Source organism: Schistocerca gregaria, chromosome 3, assembly GCF_023897955.1.
Source record: "Schistocerca gregaria isolate iqSchGreg1 chromosome 3, iqSchGreg1.2, whole genome shotgun sequence".
Lineage (NCBI taxonomy): Eukaryota > Metazoa > Arthropoda > Insecta > Orthoptera > Acrididae > Schistocerca > Schistocerca gregaria.
This window is the reverse complement of record NC_064922.1, coordinates 203,563,332-203,577,819: the sequence shown is the minus strand read 5'-3', so window position 1 is coordinate 203,577,819 and position 14,488 is coordinate 203,563,332. Positions and strand designations below refer to the sequence as shown.

The following is a 14,488-nucleotide window of genomic DNA, read 5'->3' as shown; positions in this document are numbered from 1 at the left end:
TGCATATGCGGATGACTTAGTTGTGATGGCAGATTCGATTGAAAGTTTGCACAGTAATATTTCAGAGCTAGATCAGAAATGTAAGGACTATGGTATGAAGATTAGTATCTCCAAAACGAAAGTAATGTCAGCGGGAAAGAAATATAAACGGATTGAGTGCCAAATAGGAGGAACAAAGTTAGAACAGGTGGACAGTTTCAAGTACATAGGATGCATATTCTCACAGGATGGCAACATAGTGAAAGAACTGGAAGCGAGGTGTAGCAAAGCTAATGCAGTGAGCGCTCAGCTACGATCTACTCTCTTTTGCAAGAAGGAAATCAGTACCAAGACTAATTTATCTGTCAACGTTCAATCTTTCAACCAACTTTGTCGTATGGGAGCAAAAGCTGGGTGGATTCAGGTTACCTTATCAATAAGGTTGAGGTTACGGATATGAAAGTAGCTAGGACGATTGCAGGTACTAGCAGATGGGAACAATGGCAAAAGGGTGTCCACAATGAGGAAATAAAAAAAAACTGGGAATGAACTCTATAGATGTAGCAGTCAGGGCGAACAGGCTTAGATGGTGGGGTCATGTTACACGCATGGGAGAAGCAAGGTTACCCAAGAGACTCATGGGTTCAGCAGTAGAGGGTAGGAGGAGTCGGGGAAGACCAAGGAGAAGGTACCTGGATTCGGTTAAGAATGATTTTGAAGTAATAGGTTTAACATCAGAAGAGGCAACAATGTTAGCACTGAATAGGGGATCATGGAGGACTTTTATAAGGGGGGCTATGCCACAGACTGAACGCTGAAAGGCACAATCAGTCTTAAATGATGATGATGAATCTAAGCTGCACCTGAAATTTTAGACTCGAAATTCAAGGAGAAAGAAAAGTTTTAGGCCACACCTCCAAATCGAAACAAAGTTGGTCCACTGTAATACGAGACGCAATTTAGGTCGAATAAATGACGATACACCTACAGTAGTTTGGTGCGAGTCGTAAGCTCAGCAGTTAAGCTCTACCAGGTAGCCATTGCTAGGCGTCAGATGCTCCGTCCTTATTTATATGGGTACCCTCCCTTTTTCCATGTGCTTCGTCTGGTTTGAATCGATTGCTTATTTTGCTTTGATCTGGTAAGTGACGTTTTCTTTGTTATAGGTGTTTATGTCACACACACACACACACACACACACACACACACACACACACACACACACACACACAGAGAGAGAGAGAGAGAGAGAGAGAGAGAGAGAGAGAGGAATCATCTCATTAGCGAAACAATGGCAAGAGAAGACTGCTATTTGTTGTTACTTACATTGCTGCTTTCTTTGATAATGATCAACAAGAACCAAATAATAGACTGCGTATGATAGAACATGTTCTGAACGAGAGTTAGGCAAAAATTTTCCCCGTTTGAAAATGTTTGCGGCCGCTTCTTTAGTACATCAAATTCTGCACAGAAATTAGAGTCATCTTAGATTTAAAAATCGAGTCAGTTGCCGTGCTTCATTTCTGACTGTACCACTATTAGGCATAAGAATAATACGAATATAAACACGACACGATACATATATTCTTCTGCGGTTGCTGTTGTCTCACTCTAGTTTCGTAGTTTATTAGGCAGACAGGATTTAAATGAGATAGCAGCAAACACGAAAGAATACATGGCAAAATGTTTATATTCGTATTATTCTTATGGTGAAGAGAATACTGTATGTGATTCATATTTCATCAGGTTCCTATTAGCAACCATCTCTTCTCACAGGTAGGAAAAAATTCAAAAGGTAGAGTTGGCCATACTGACAAACATCCCAAACAGTCGTGCCAGTCAGATTTTCGTAGTACATTGAAATTCTGCTACATTCAAAGATGAACAATACGGAATTGGTATTTACATTGTTGGATAATGTATGAAAATGCAGTGATCGAAACTCAGGGTGGAGAAAAAAGCTTTTCCTCCACCTTTTTTTTTTCTGATGCTGAGGGTTTTGGCACCAGTATTTATCTTTGTGCCTACAAAGCATGCCTGTGTAGCACTACATATATTCGACGGCAGAAGTTAATTGTGGCGGCACCTACCAACATTTTTCAGAACCTCCGCTTGCTTTGCACGCGATTCTAAGCCGCAGGCGGTTTTTTGGATTACAAAAACCGGAAAAAAAGTGCGGCTCCGATTCGGGTAAATACGGTATATACTAACACATTCTCATATTGGATATGTGCAAATTTAGCTGTAGCAGCTCACCAAATAAAAATGTGATATGTTTTAGCACGCTTCAGGCATATTCTTAGATCATTCAGTCACATAAAGAAACTAATGTACTTTTTGAGTCTTGTGTGACTTGTGCAACATTTCTTGCAAATGTGACAAAAGTAGTTTTGGAGAAAATTCTGGAATAATCAGTAAACTATTATTCTTTTACTTTTTGTCATATTGCACCAAATTATTACATGTTATGTTTCCTCAAAGAGCATGTAAGTACTGGTCTAAATATTTGTGGCTGCTTTGAAATCTCAATCATTGTGCACAAAAACATAGCCACTGTTTGTTTATGATAAGAAGACCATTTTTACTGGTGCTGTTAGTAGCAGAGTAATTTGGCAATAGCTGGAAGGTATTCTTTTGTCTTCAAATGTTGTCAATATTTCTGGGTGCATCTCCTCTTGCTTTTGTATCTATCCCTACAAGGATTCTTGGCAATAGCTGTAAGGTATTCATTTGTCTTCAAACGTTGTCAGTATTTATGGGTGCGTCACCTCTGCTTTTGTATAGGAACTCAACATAGGTAATGGTGCCAGCACTGTGGGAAGTACTTGCTGCTGCCTTCCCCTCGCCATCCCGCTCCCATCAGCAGTCGTAAGTTGGGTACAAGGCATGCCACCTGATGTTCCCGACAGCCAATGCGTTAAGGGTCGTATGTGGCCAAAGAGTAATCAGTCCACTGAAATTCGTGTTTTGCAGCATTGTTGGCTTGTTGGTCAGATTCACCATTCAAGTTTCAGCTGCTGTAAACGTCGCTGGTCCACATAGGTTTACTGAGCCATAGTGACATTACTATATAAATAAACTTTTTGAATCAACACTGATAAACACCTTTCAGGCACAGAGCAGAAATAAACAATTACTACATAGAACAAACAATGCAAATTGGTGACTTCTGTTCCAAGTAATAGAAATTGTCACACTATAACACTGATGAAGATTCCATCTCTCTTGGACATAAATAAGATTGTGTTAAGTTAAAACTGATCATGTGGCTCTCAAATTTCTGGGAAGACACTAAAGAACAAGTCAAAATTCTCAACAGGCAATCTTATGAATCACGGCAACCCATTTAAAACAAAGGAACCACTAGATCACCTTATTTCAACTGTAAACTCACCAAACTCTTAGGGTTTTTCTGTCATAGGGAAAGCTGCCAATTGAGAGTAATTTCACAGCTAAATATCAGATACAGTTGACAACTTAAATGTACAAAGTTTTGGAATGATTATAATCTGAAACTTCCTGGCAGTTTAAAGACTGGGTGGTGGACTGAGACTTGAAATCAGGACCTTTGCCTGTTTTGGGCAATTGCTCTGCCAACTGAGCTACACAAGCATGACTCAGGACTAAACCTCACAGCTTTACTTCCGCCAGTACCTCATTTTCAACCTTACAAACTTCACAGAAGATCTCTTGCAAAACTTATGTCCTAGCACTTCTGGAAGGAAGGATATTGTGGAGATATGGCTGAGCCACAGCCTTGGGGATGTTTAAAGAATGAACTTTCACTCTGCAGCAGTGTGTGTGTTTATATGAAAATTCCCGCAAATATGCAGCTTTCATCTGCTACAAAGTTTCATATTAGCTCACACTCCACTGCAGGGTGAAAATTCATTCTGGAAACATCCCCCAGGGTATGGCTAAGCCATGTCTCCAAAATATCACTTCTTATCCTTTCTTCAAGGAGAGCTAGTTCCGCAACTTTTGCAGAACAACTTTTACGAAGTTGGGATGGTAGAAGAGAAGGTACAGGTGGACTTACAATTGTGAGCACAGATTGTGCATCATGCTTGGGTCATTCAGTTGGTAGACAGGGTTGCCCCAAGTTTCCCCAGTGAAATTCCCCGATTTCCAGACATGTTTTAGCATTTTTTCTTGACAAATTTTGAGAACTCAAGACTTAAGTTGACAACCTGTCTTTGCAGCTATGGTACAAGAAATAATAGTGCAAACGAGGAAATATCTAAAAGAGATTTGCAAGCAGATGGCATTTGCTCATGTGAGCACAAATCTTAAGAAATAACTTTATTAACTGATTTTAGATGGAGAAACCAAACCAAAATGGCATATGTGTTTCATTAAGACCACTGCTGTTATTCTAATTCAATAAAACAAAACACATTTGGTGACAAAAATACGTGTTTCCTTGGAGTCACAAGACAGATTTAAAATAACTTCACTGATTTCAGAAATAACCTTGGAAAAAAGTAGGCTTCTTGAAAGAAGTGTTTAAGGCAGGGAAGAATTGTGTAAACCAACTCTGTAGGTGGCTGCTAATAAAATGTTGAAAATGTTGACTCTACTATGTTCGTTATTAGCCACTGTGTTATGTCAAATATGTTACAGGTATTGTGTGATATTATTATTATTATTATTATTATTATTATTATTATTATTATTATTATATTTTAATATATGAGTACATAGTGTATAAACTGCCAGCGAATGACAGTTTTCTCCATCTTATCGTCCATACTTTCTAACATACAAACTATTTTTGAAGTGTCTGAATGTACTAGAACAAATAAATGTCTATAAAGCACCACACTGTACAACATATTCGCAGTGAGACATTCACAATTCCTGAAATCCATCACCCATGGCCTGTTGAGGAGCAACGCAGTCCTGGGTCTATGGATACACCATGAAAATACGCTGCATTAATTTACACCACTCACAAACATACCTGGCCTGCGGACAGGTCTGTGAGACTAGATCTGACGAGCAGGGTCTCTACATTAGTGGGAACTGAATGGCTTTAGATTGGCAGGCCTGATCCATTACAGATACACACAGATATGGTCTCCAGTTTTAGCCTGGCACAGAAATCCACTCATTTGGCCAGCTATTCATGAGCCACAGGTAGCATGTTGTTGAAATGAGACCATGGCGATCAATCCATGCAACAGATAACTTTCTCTGAGAATCAATAATAATGAGGATAAGTAGCAACTCATCACAAAAATGATTGCTAAGCCACAGACAGCCATGTAGAAAAGACAATTACACTCTCACAACTAAATTTTCAGCCATAGCTATTGTCAGAAAATGAGAGGACACACACACTCACACAATCAACCAGACACAACTCGTGCACAGATGACCACTGTCTCTGACCGCTACGTCTACAGTCTGAGACTAAGATCCAAACAAACAACTCTTTGTGCCTCCCTGCCTCTTGTCGGCAGCTGCTAGCCTAGTGGCAAGATGTGGTGGCAACACTGACTGCAAGCTGAGGAGAGTGGTAGGGAAAGGAGAAGCAGTAATAACGAAGGAGTAGAGAAACAGGGCACATACTCAGTTGCACCCAGCCAGTGATGATGCATGACACCTCAGTAAACAAATCATTTCCTCTAGTGAGAAAAAAAATGAGATTTTTCAGTGTTTTTTCCTTCAAATTTCCCTGATTTCCCTGAAATGTTTGAAATTTGCTGATATTCCTTGATTTCCTGAACTTGTGGCAACACTGGTAGAGCACTTGCCAACAAAAGACACAGGTCCCAAGTTTGAATCTCGGTCCTGCACACAGTTTCAATCTGCCTGAAAGCTTCATATCAGAGCACACTCTGCTGTAGATTGGAAATTCATTCTGGATAACTATCTGTTCATATATAGAAGAAATTGGCCAAGTTCCTCAGTCTAACTCAGACACACAAAAAGAAGCAGATTTCAGTTTATATACATAGATCTAAAAGATTTAGTAAAATGTTTTTTATTTATTTACTAAGGTTTTTGACAGATGATGAATGCAATATATTTTCTAATGGGAAAAAGATATTTTTATGTGATATAATAGCAATTTAACAATTTTCATTTTTTGTTTTTTTTTTTTACTTTACTTGGAATGTGAAACCTTGCCTCTTGCCAAATTTCACGATTTTAGGTCAATAGGAAGTATCCTACAGGTTTTGATGAGAGAGTTTTCAAGTGTAAAAATATGTGACATAAATGGCTGTATCTTTTGACTGCACGGACTTAGAAGTTTAAAATTTTTACACTGTGAATCAACCATGGACGTGTTCATATGTGACAAATTGAAACCTGATGTGTCAACCTGTTCTTGACGGGGAGGGGGGAAGGGTTCTTAACAGACAGGCAGCTGGTCACACGGACAACAAAGTGAGCCTATAAGGGCTCTGTTTTTTTTTTACAGACAGAGGCACAGAACCCCAAAAAACTAAATGTCCTCTACAATTACCAAGTTAAAAATAACATTCTAGACATAACTCATGAATTATGTTTATTATAAAAAGACCTGCTGACTTGATCACTGTATGGGTATAAATCAACAATAGCTTCGACGACAAGATCTCAAAAACTGGATGTTGTGTACAAGCACTATTTGCTGTAAAATGAATATTGCTGCAATGGGTGGAAATGCTTTGGCCTTCTGTTCCTTCTCATTATTGTTTCCACTCCCCACCTTTTCACAATCTTCGTTTTTTTCTCCCCAATTTCTTGTACTCCTTGACTGTCAAAACTCAAGACCAACATAATGTGGTGCAGAATGCAACATGTAAACCTGTCCTTTATTCTTACACAGAATTAATTTTTGCGTTAACATAGGAGAAGCTGACCTTTGCTTGTGACACCAATTGTCTCTCAATGTAACTGAGTCTGCTTCTTTAACATAACATTAATAATTCAGTTGATTAAGATTTTTATTTGTTGCTACCTTCTGGTTGTTGTTTGGATTCCATATATTGCATTAACCGCGTAAGTTCTGAGACCTGTTTCTATCTTTATCTCCTAAAAGTGAATTTTTGTATACCTACGAAATCTCGTCGTTGCTACTCAAAGAATACATCCTAATTTTTTAAACGTATGGTAGAGACTACATTCCCACATACAATAATTATGGAAGCAAGTTATATCATCAGGTACGATCTTCACAAAACATTCTCTTTAAAAAAAATAAAAAAAATAAATAATAATAAAAAAATAAAAAAATGTGGATGCACCACGAAGGAATTATCGAAACGGGACAAAAACCAGTAGAAGTGTCTTACATGTACAGACATAAAAATGATTACAATTTCAGAAAAAATGGATATGGTGTGGTTTTTTCCCTTTGTCATAGAGTGTACACAGAAAAGTGCAGTCTTTTTCTAAACTGTATGAAGATTTCAAATGAGAGTGTAAGTTGCACACTAAAAGAATGTCAAAATGACTTCATTTAAGAACAGAAATTGCAAAATCCATCTAGACCACTTTTCTACAACAATGAATCAACTGCAACAAGGGTACTTTTAGAAAGTGTAATGGTGTTAAAAAGCACAGTCCACTATAACACAACTCTAGAAATTGACTCACCATGATGTAAAAGCTGAAAGCAGTTGCATAACAACCCAATATTTACTCAGTAACATAATTCTGTAAGTTCTCTCTATAGTATTTTCTTGCTGCAGATCCAACAACAGCATTAACCATGTACATGTGATGTGAAATATAATAATTATTCTTTACAACACAAATATTCAGACATTACCCTTCAAGCAGTTTGAGATTACTGTTAAATCTTTTCTGTTCTTCATTTGGGGTCTGAAGCATAAATAAATACTCACCACTCACTCTCTGTAGTGTCGTCTTGCTGCAAGTTCACTGTCTTTACATCCAGTGGCTCAGGAGGAAGTTCTACTGCCCTTTTCAACATCTGTGCTTCATTTTCTTTTCTGGAATCACTTTTTTTACGTTCTTTCCTATTTTCCATTTTACTATTCTTCTCAGATTTCCTTGTATCTAGTTTCTTCGCAGATCCTTCAGTATCCAACTCTCTTTTTAGACCATCTTTTGATACTACGTCTTTTCTATCATCTCTCTCAACAGCCCGCTTCTTAACGTCCTCTCGTTCCTCAGCATTATCTTCCTTTCGTTTAGCTGAGCCATCTCTTCTACGAGTGTTTTCTTTTTCACCCTTCTTGGTTGTAATTCTGTTAACTTCCTTAACATCTTTCTTGTCTGTTTCAGTCTTCTTCCTATTATCATCTAACTGTTTCTTGATATTTTCTCTCTTCCCCTCCTTATCACCCTCTCTTCCACCTCTAACATTTTCTTTAACTTCTTGCTGAGTCACTTCTTTTTTGTTATCCTTTCTATCCCTTACATTTGGATTAACATCCTTCCTTTCAGGGACAGAATTATTTTTTGCATCATCACACAATGTTTTTTCACGGTGAATTGCATGAGAGGTTTTTGCCACAAACATACTTTCTTCCTTTGTATGTTTTTCAACTGTTTTATGGTTATCGACTTTTTTCTTTTGATGTTCTTCCTGAATAAGTGATAGCTCAACATCCTTTCTGTCACTACTGGCATCTTGTGGTGGTGATGAAATATTAGTATCTTTTATTGTTACGTGTACTGAATCTTCCCTGTGTGTACCGCTCTTTTTCCCTGGTTTTATGAGAGTGTCTCTACTTTCTTTCAGTTGCTCATACACACTGTCCGAAATTACGGTATGGGCAGAAGCCATTTTTTGGTCATCATCTCTCAGATGCATATTTGTTGTTTTCTTACTATCATCTCTTAACTCACTGACATTGTCATCTACCACTTTATCACCTTGCAATATTTCTGACGCTTTTGATGGTTCATCAGCTGAAGCTGAAGCTAATTTCCCATCATGACTGCCTTTCCCAGGAGATTCATCACTTCCAGGTATTTTTTTGTGGTCAGTAGTTGCTCCTGCTGACCTGACAACTTCAGACAACTCTTTTTCTATCTCCTTACCAATAGGAACTTTACTTTCTCTAGTAGAAAGCTTTGAAACCAATGATTCACTATTTTGCAGTGGTCCTTCTTCCTCTGTCCTACTATCAGGACTGCTGGAACGTAAAGATTTAGACCTTGTAGATACATCAATCTGTTGTGAATTCTCTTCTTCAGTCCTGTGCTTGCTCTCAGCTTTTCTATCCTGTTTAGCAGATGTTTCCTCTGCCTCAGTGACATCAACAGAACTTGTGCAGACATCCACAGTATAATCCTCGTCATCCTGCATACTCTGACTGACATTAGCATCCTGAAGTTCCATTGTAGTTCCTGATGTGCACAGTTTTTCTCTGGCAGTTTCAGCTTCATTGGAGAGTGGTATAGAAGTATCTTCACCAGAGGTGTCAGTTTGCACTTTCTCTGCGTTACTCTCTTCTTTTTCCACAACTACTTCTAACAGCTTTGTTTCATCACTGACATTAACAACTTCATCATTAACTTTACCTAAGATTATAACTTCCATGTCAGCAAGATCTGGAGGAATTACTTCTTTCACTTCAGTCCCTTCTTCAAATTCAACTACTTCTGCTATACCAGAGACATCTTTTGTCTCACTCTCCTCTGCCAATTCCTGCATTGTACCCTCAATGATCATCTCGAAGTCCTTATCTAGTACAATCTCTTCTGATGAACTAGCAATCTGTTCAGTTTTGTTAGTAGCTTCAGCATCTTCCTCAATTTTTTCATCTTTTGTTACACAAGATGGTAATGAAGTTGATACCAATTCTGATACATCGTCTTCCAGCGATAACTCTTCAACTGGTTCCATTTTAACCTGGATTACTGGTTCTGTGGTTTGTGGATCAAGGGTATATTCTTCTTTCCTTTCCTTCTTTATTATAGCCTGAAGTGCCTCCTGTGAGAAAACAGGAAGAAAAATATGTAAATCATCAGATAGTATTTTTCAATAAAAGTAAATTATCATAAAATTCACTTAGTTAATCTGCATTCAGAGTTTTACAGCTAATTTTATGTGACAACATATATTCAGACTACCTGATAAAATGCTCCAAGGCTAACGACATTCTGTAACCTTTTTTTTCTGTATACCCAAGAAATGAAAATCCATACTTTCTACTCAAAAATACAAATAACGTAAGGGTAAAGAAAATCACTCACTGAATAGCAGAAGCACTCAGTTGTCACCAGGCACACACAGAAGGGAAATAAACTTTTTCTGGCTTTAAGAAATCTTTCAACAAGCTAGGGCATGGGCATGGGCATGGGCATGGGCATCCCCCCCCTCGCCACACACACACACACACACACACACACACACACACAGTGCAGCTTGTAGTATAAGACACACTTTGGTGAAGTGAAGTATTGCACACATATTTTTCAAACCAGAAAATGAAGATCACTCCTATAATCTACTGTTTGGATGCACTTTTTATTTACATGCATGTATCACGAGACGGATAGACACACTACATTGCTAGCCGGGCCAATTATAAATATTGTATCATGTTCATGATAACTGCTGGTTGCATAGTTTATTCCATGTCACCAGTACCAACCTTGGAAATATGGTGCACACGCCGTGGAGGACAAGCGAAACTTGTTACACAGATATTCTTAACTGGAATCTGTTAATTAAGACAGACTGTTATTGGACTTTTTACAATGTTTTTGCAATGTTCCAAATAATTTAACAACTTTCTAAAGTATAGTAATTGTGAACAAAAGTGCAATATATGAGATGATGTTAATGAGAAGCCCCACATTTATTTCAAGAGTTGGATGCTGAACTTTTGTTCTTAACTGTATCTGCAGTATTTCGGGAAGAGAAGTTTTATCAAAAGAGCTTGGAAGTTTGCTGCAACAGTAACATGAGCAAGCTTGAATAATATGAAGTCTTAGCTTCCAATCAGAATTTAGTTTGTTACTCAATAGCATGGGATGGTAAAGAACCAGTGGAACATCATGCATGGCCCACAACAAACACAGCTGGAAGTAAATAAAGTTCACCAAGAGCAAGAACAGGGTGAATTTTGAGTATGCATATTTGTAGGACTTGATATCTATTGTCAATAGCAATGAAGATCAAGAGTGAAAATGATGCTGCAATGCATAAATAAATGGCTAGCACTAAAACTAGTTCCAACTGTAGCCACAAGGTGCAAATCTGGCACTGTACATTGTTGTTTATGATGGCAGGATATTCGTGTTGTCTTTTAACAAGGCATAATGTGAGTGAATATATGGCTATCGAGAAGAGAGACCGTGTGCTGTCAGTCAAATTGTTTCACGTGAACAGCTGCAAATTACAGTGCTGCAATGACAGAGTACTGCCAGCTGCAAGGTCTGAGGAGAGGCCTGATGTCATTAAATTGTTTACAGAAGATTATAATGAAATTCGAAAACTCCAGCGAGGTTGTAGTGTGACCTGCAAGAGGAAGGTGTCCTATCCTGATAGAGGCTACTGATGAAGTTGCTGTTGCTGTAACTGACCATACAGGTCATGTTTTGGGTAGTGATAGTGCTTGTGCAGTGTCACAAGAATTGTCCATTACATGATCAAGAGTAGGGAAAGTTTTATGACCTGTATTACACTGATACCCATACAAGATCCAGACAGTGCAGCACCTGAAACCTCATGATCCACAGCAATGCTATGAATTTTCTCTTCAGTTTCTGGCATGGATCAAAGAGGATGAAATATGGCCAAGCAATATTCTATGGCGTAATGAGGAAAATTTGACACTACTGGGTGCAGTGAATAAACAGAGCTGTTGAATTTTGGGCACTGTTAAACCACATGCTGTGCACACATAGCCATTGCATTTGCCCTATGTGACTCTGTGTTGTGGGCTCACAAGCACCTTTATTCTGCACACATCACCGCACACATGACAGTCAGCTCCGGCAGTTTGGACCAGAGTGCAACATCCACATGCAACGGAAGCAGCAATCTGGAGGGAGCAGGGAAAATGAAGGGATAGCAGTGTACAGTGTATGGGTGGAACGTATGAGTACATGCACTTTAATTATAAGCGCCCAGTCTATTGCAACAACAGACTAAGCTTCTACCTTACCAGAGCAGCTAAATTGAGAAATACTGAAACAGTGTGATTTACTCTGAAAGGAAGTAAATGACCAGTTTAAAAATAATAAGAGGAAGGACTTTAAACAATCGTAAGATTTAACTGACCAGGAATTTAACACAAAACTTGGTCAAATCTCACATGTCTAAGTAAGGTTGAGAGGGTTGAAATAAACAAAGGTTCACATGTAGCTGCTAGTTAAGGATCTACACTTGCCAGTTTGGAGGGGCAAGCAGACAACTTAATCGATAATCAAGTATGAGAAAGGATTGAATCACCTGTAAATGCACCTCACTCTATGGCAAAAACAGACAGAACGAAGAGCGAAATATGGAAAATTGGGGATAAACTAAACTAAGTAAATATATTTTAAACAAACATTTTTTTGTGTCCATGGGTGTGTACAAAAGTGTGCAATGTCTGAGAACCATGCTATGAATGGTACTTAAAACGTACCTATGCTGATGAAGATTTAAGACCTGAGCACAGTTTGTGTCCGGAAAGGTTGGATGTGTCTGAATGTACCAAAGCATATTGTAGTTTTTATTGCTATGGTGAGAAGTATTTGAACAAGAAGATTTTATGGAAGTGTTTTACGTAAACTACTGTCCAATTTATTATCTGTAGAAGCAGTAAAGTTTATTATAGTCTGCGACACGATTTATGGCCTCTGGGTCAGGGATGCAAAGTAGACAGATGAGCAGCTAGCCAATCAGCATTCAGTCAATTTCCGCATTCTGTTCTGTGTAAACTTCCACCATATTTTAGTGTTGTGTTCTGTTTTACAAGTGCAAAACTATGACTGATTTCTGTATGTTCTGTGGTTTTCTTTTATAATGGTTCAAATACCCACAAAGTGTCCAGTGTTTCACAAACAGGCATGGGACCTTATTTCTAAAGTGTACCCATTCTTCAAACATGAGGCAGATTCAGGGGATCTGGTACCCCAGGTTACCAAAGTGCAGGAACACACTGCAGTGTCCTGTGGTGATACTGGTGCACTTTCAGCTGAGTTGACAGTGCAGCAATTTTTGTGAGCTGTGAGGCCAGGGGCCACCAATGCTGTCACTGACTATAGTTGTACCAGCTGCAAAATTTTTAACATGACTACTTTATGTATATGCTTGGTAAAACAGCACTAAATATACCATTCTGTGAAAGAATCACAAGCCTATACTTAAGATGTATATATTTTCCAAGTCCAATAGATGGTCTGGTTATTTTATGCTGAGGACACCACAGTGCTTGTCTGATGGAGCTGATCCCCCATGGTAAACAAAACAGGTCAGAACACTGTTGCAGGAACAACAAAAAATGCATGCCAAATTTAAACGAATACAAAATCCCCAAAATTGGTTGGTTGGTTTGGAGTGAAAGAGACCAAACTGTGAAAGCTTAAGCTGTTTAAAAGATCAGTCAAGACAAGGTATTGAAACCAATACATGAAATCGAATAAAGAAAATAAAAATGTGGAAAGGGCAGAGGCCAGGCCAGGTCACCAAGCAAGAGCCACCAAGGGAACCTAGATGGGAAAGGGGGCGGGGTTGGGAGGGGAGTGGGGGGGGGGGTAGGAGAGGGGTGCCCCACCAACCCCACCACTTTTGCATTGTCTGCTACCACCATGGATAGTGTGTCGAGATGTTGCCTCAAAGCAGCCAAATTACAGCAGTCTAGTAAGACGGTCACCATCCGGCAGGCTCCACAATGGCAGGGATTCTCACATTGGAAATGTGGCCATGGGTCAGTGAAGTGTGGCTAATGCGGAGTTGACAGGACAGTGGAGTCCCCATGAGAAGTGTGCAGGGAAGACTGCCATGTGGTCATGGTCTCCTTATTTGTACTCAATTTGTTTGGGGAGATCAGTGCAGATCTTTCTGAGTTCCAGACTTCCAGCAACTGATGGTGTATAAAAAACAAAAGGTCCGTTTTTGGGACGCCCATTTCCAGAATCAGCATCCTGGTGGCTTGCTTGGCCAAGTAGTTAACTCGTTCATTTCTCAAAATCACAACATGACTGGGTGTCTAAATGAAAACTACTGGCTGTCCGACTTGATTGAGGTCAGGGACAAGGTGCTGCATGGACGTAACCAGCAGGTGAAGAGAATAGCACTAGTGTAAAGCCTGAAAGCTGCTAAGGGAGTCACTACAGATTAGGGTACTCCTGTCAGTGCAAGATCAAACATGCTTATAATAGCCATCAATTCAACAGTGAAGACACTGCAGCCATTTAGCAGAGAGTGATGTTCACTGCACTGTGCATATGTGTTTGCAAAGCTCGTTCGTCTATCAACTGCTGAGCCATCAGTGAATACCACTTCTGAACCCGGATACATCTCAAGGACAGCCAAGAGGAAGCGGTGAAAAAATTTTAGGTCAACAGACTCTCTTAAACCAAAGGAGACAGACAAATCCTAGGT

The 14,488-nt window shown here is 39.1% G+C and overlaps 1 protein-coding gene across 16 annotated transcripts in view; it reads right to left on the bottom strand.

Annotated features, from left to right (window-relative positions):
- LOC126356142 (bromodomain-containing protein 8) overlaps positions 1-14,488 on the bottom strand; it is a 482,606-nt gene that overhangs the window by 312,436 nt on the left and 155,682 nt on the right. For all 16 annotated transcript variants that reach the window (XM_050006870.1, XM_050006868.1, XM_050006864.1 and 13 more), the window contains one exon: positions 7,821-9,880. In XM_050006870.1, coding sequence (XP_049862827.1) covers positions 7,821-9,880 — 2,060 coding nt within the window. The remainder of the gene's footprint in view (positions 1-7,820; positions 9,881-14,488) is intronic.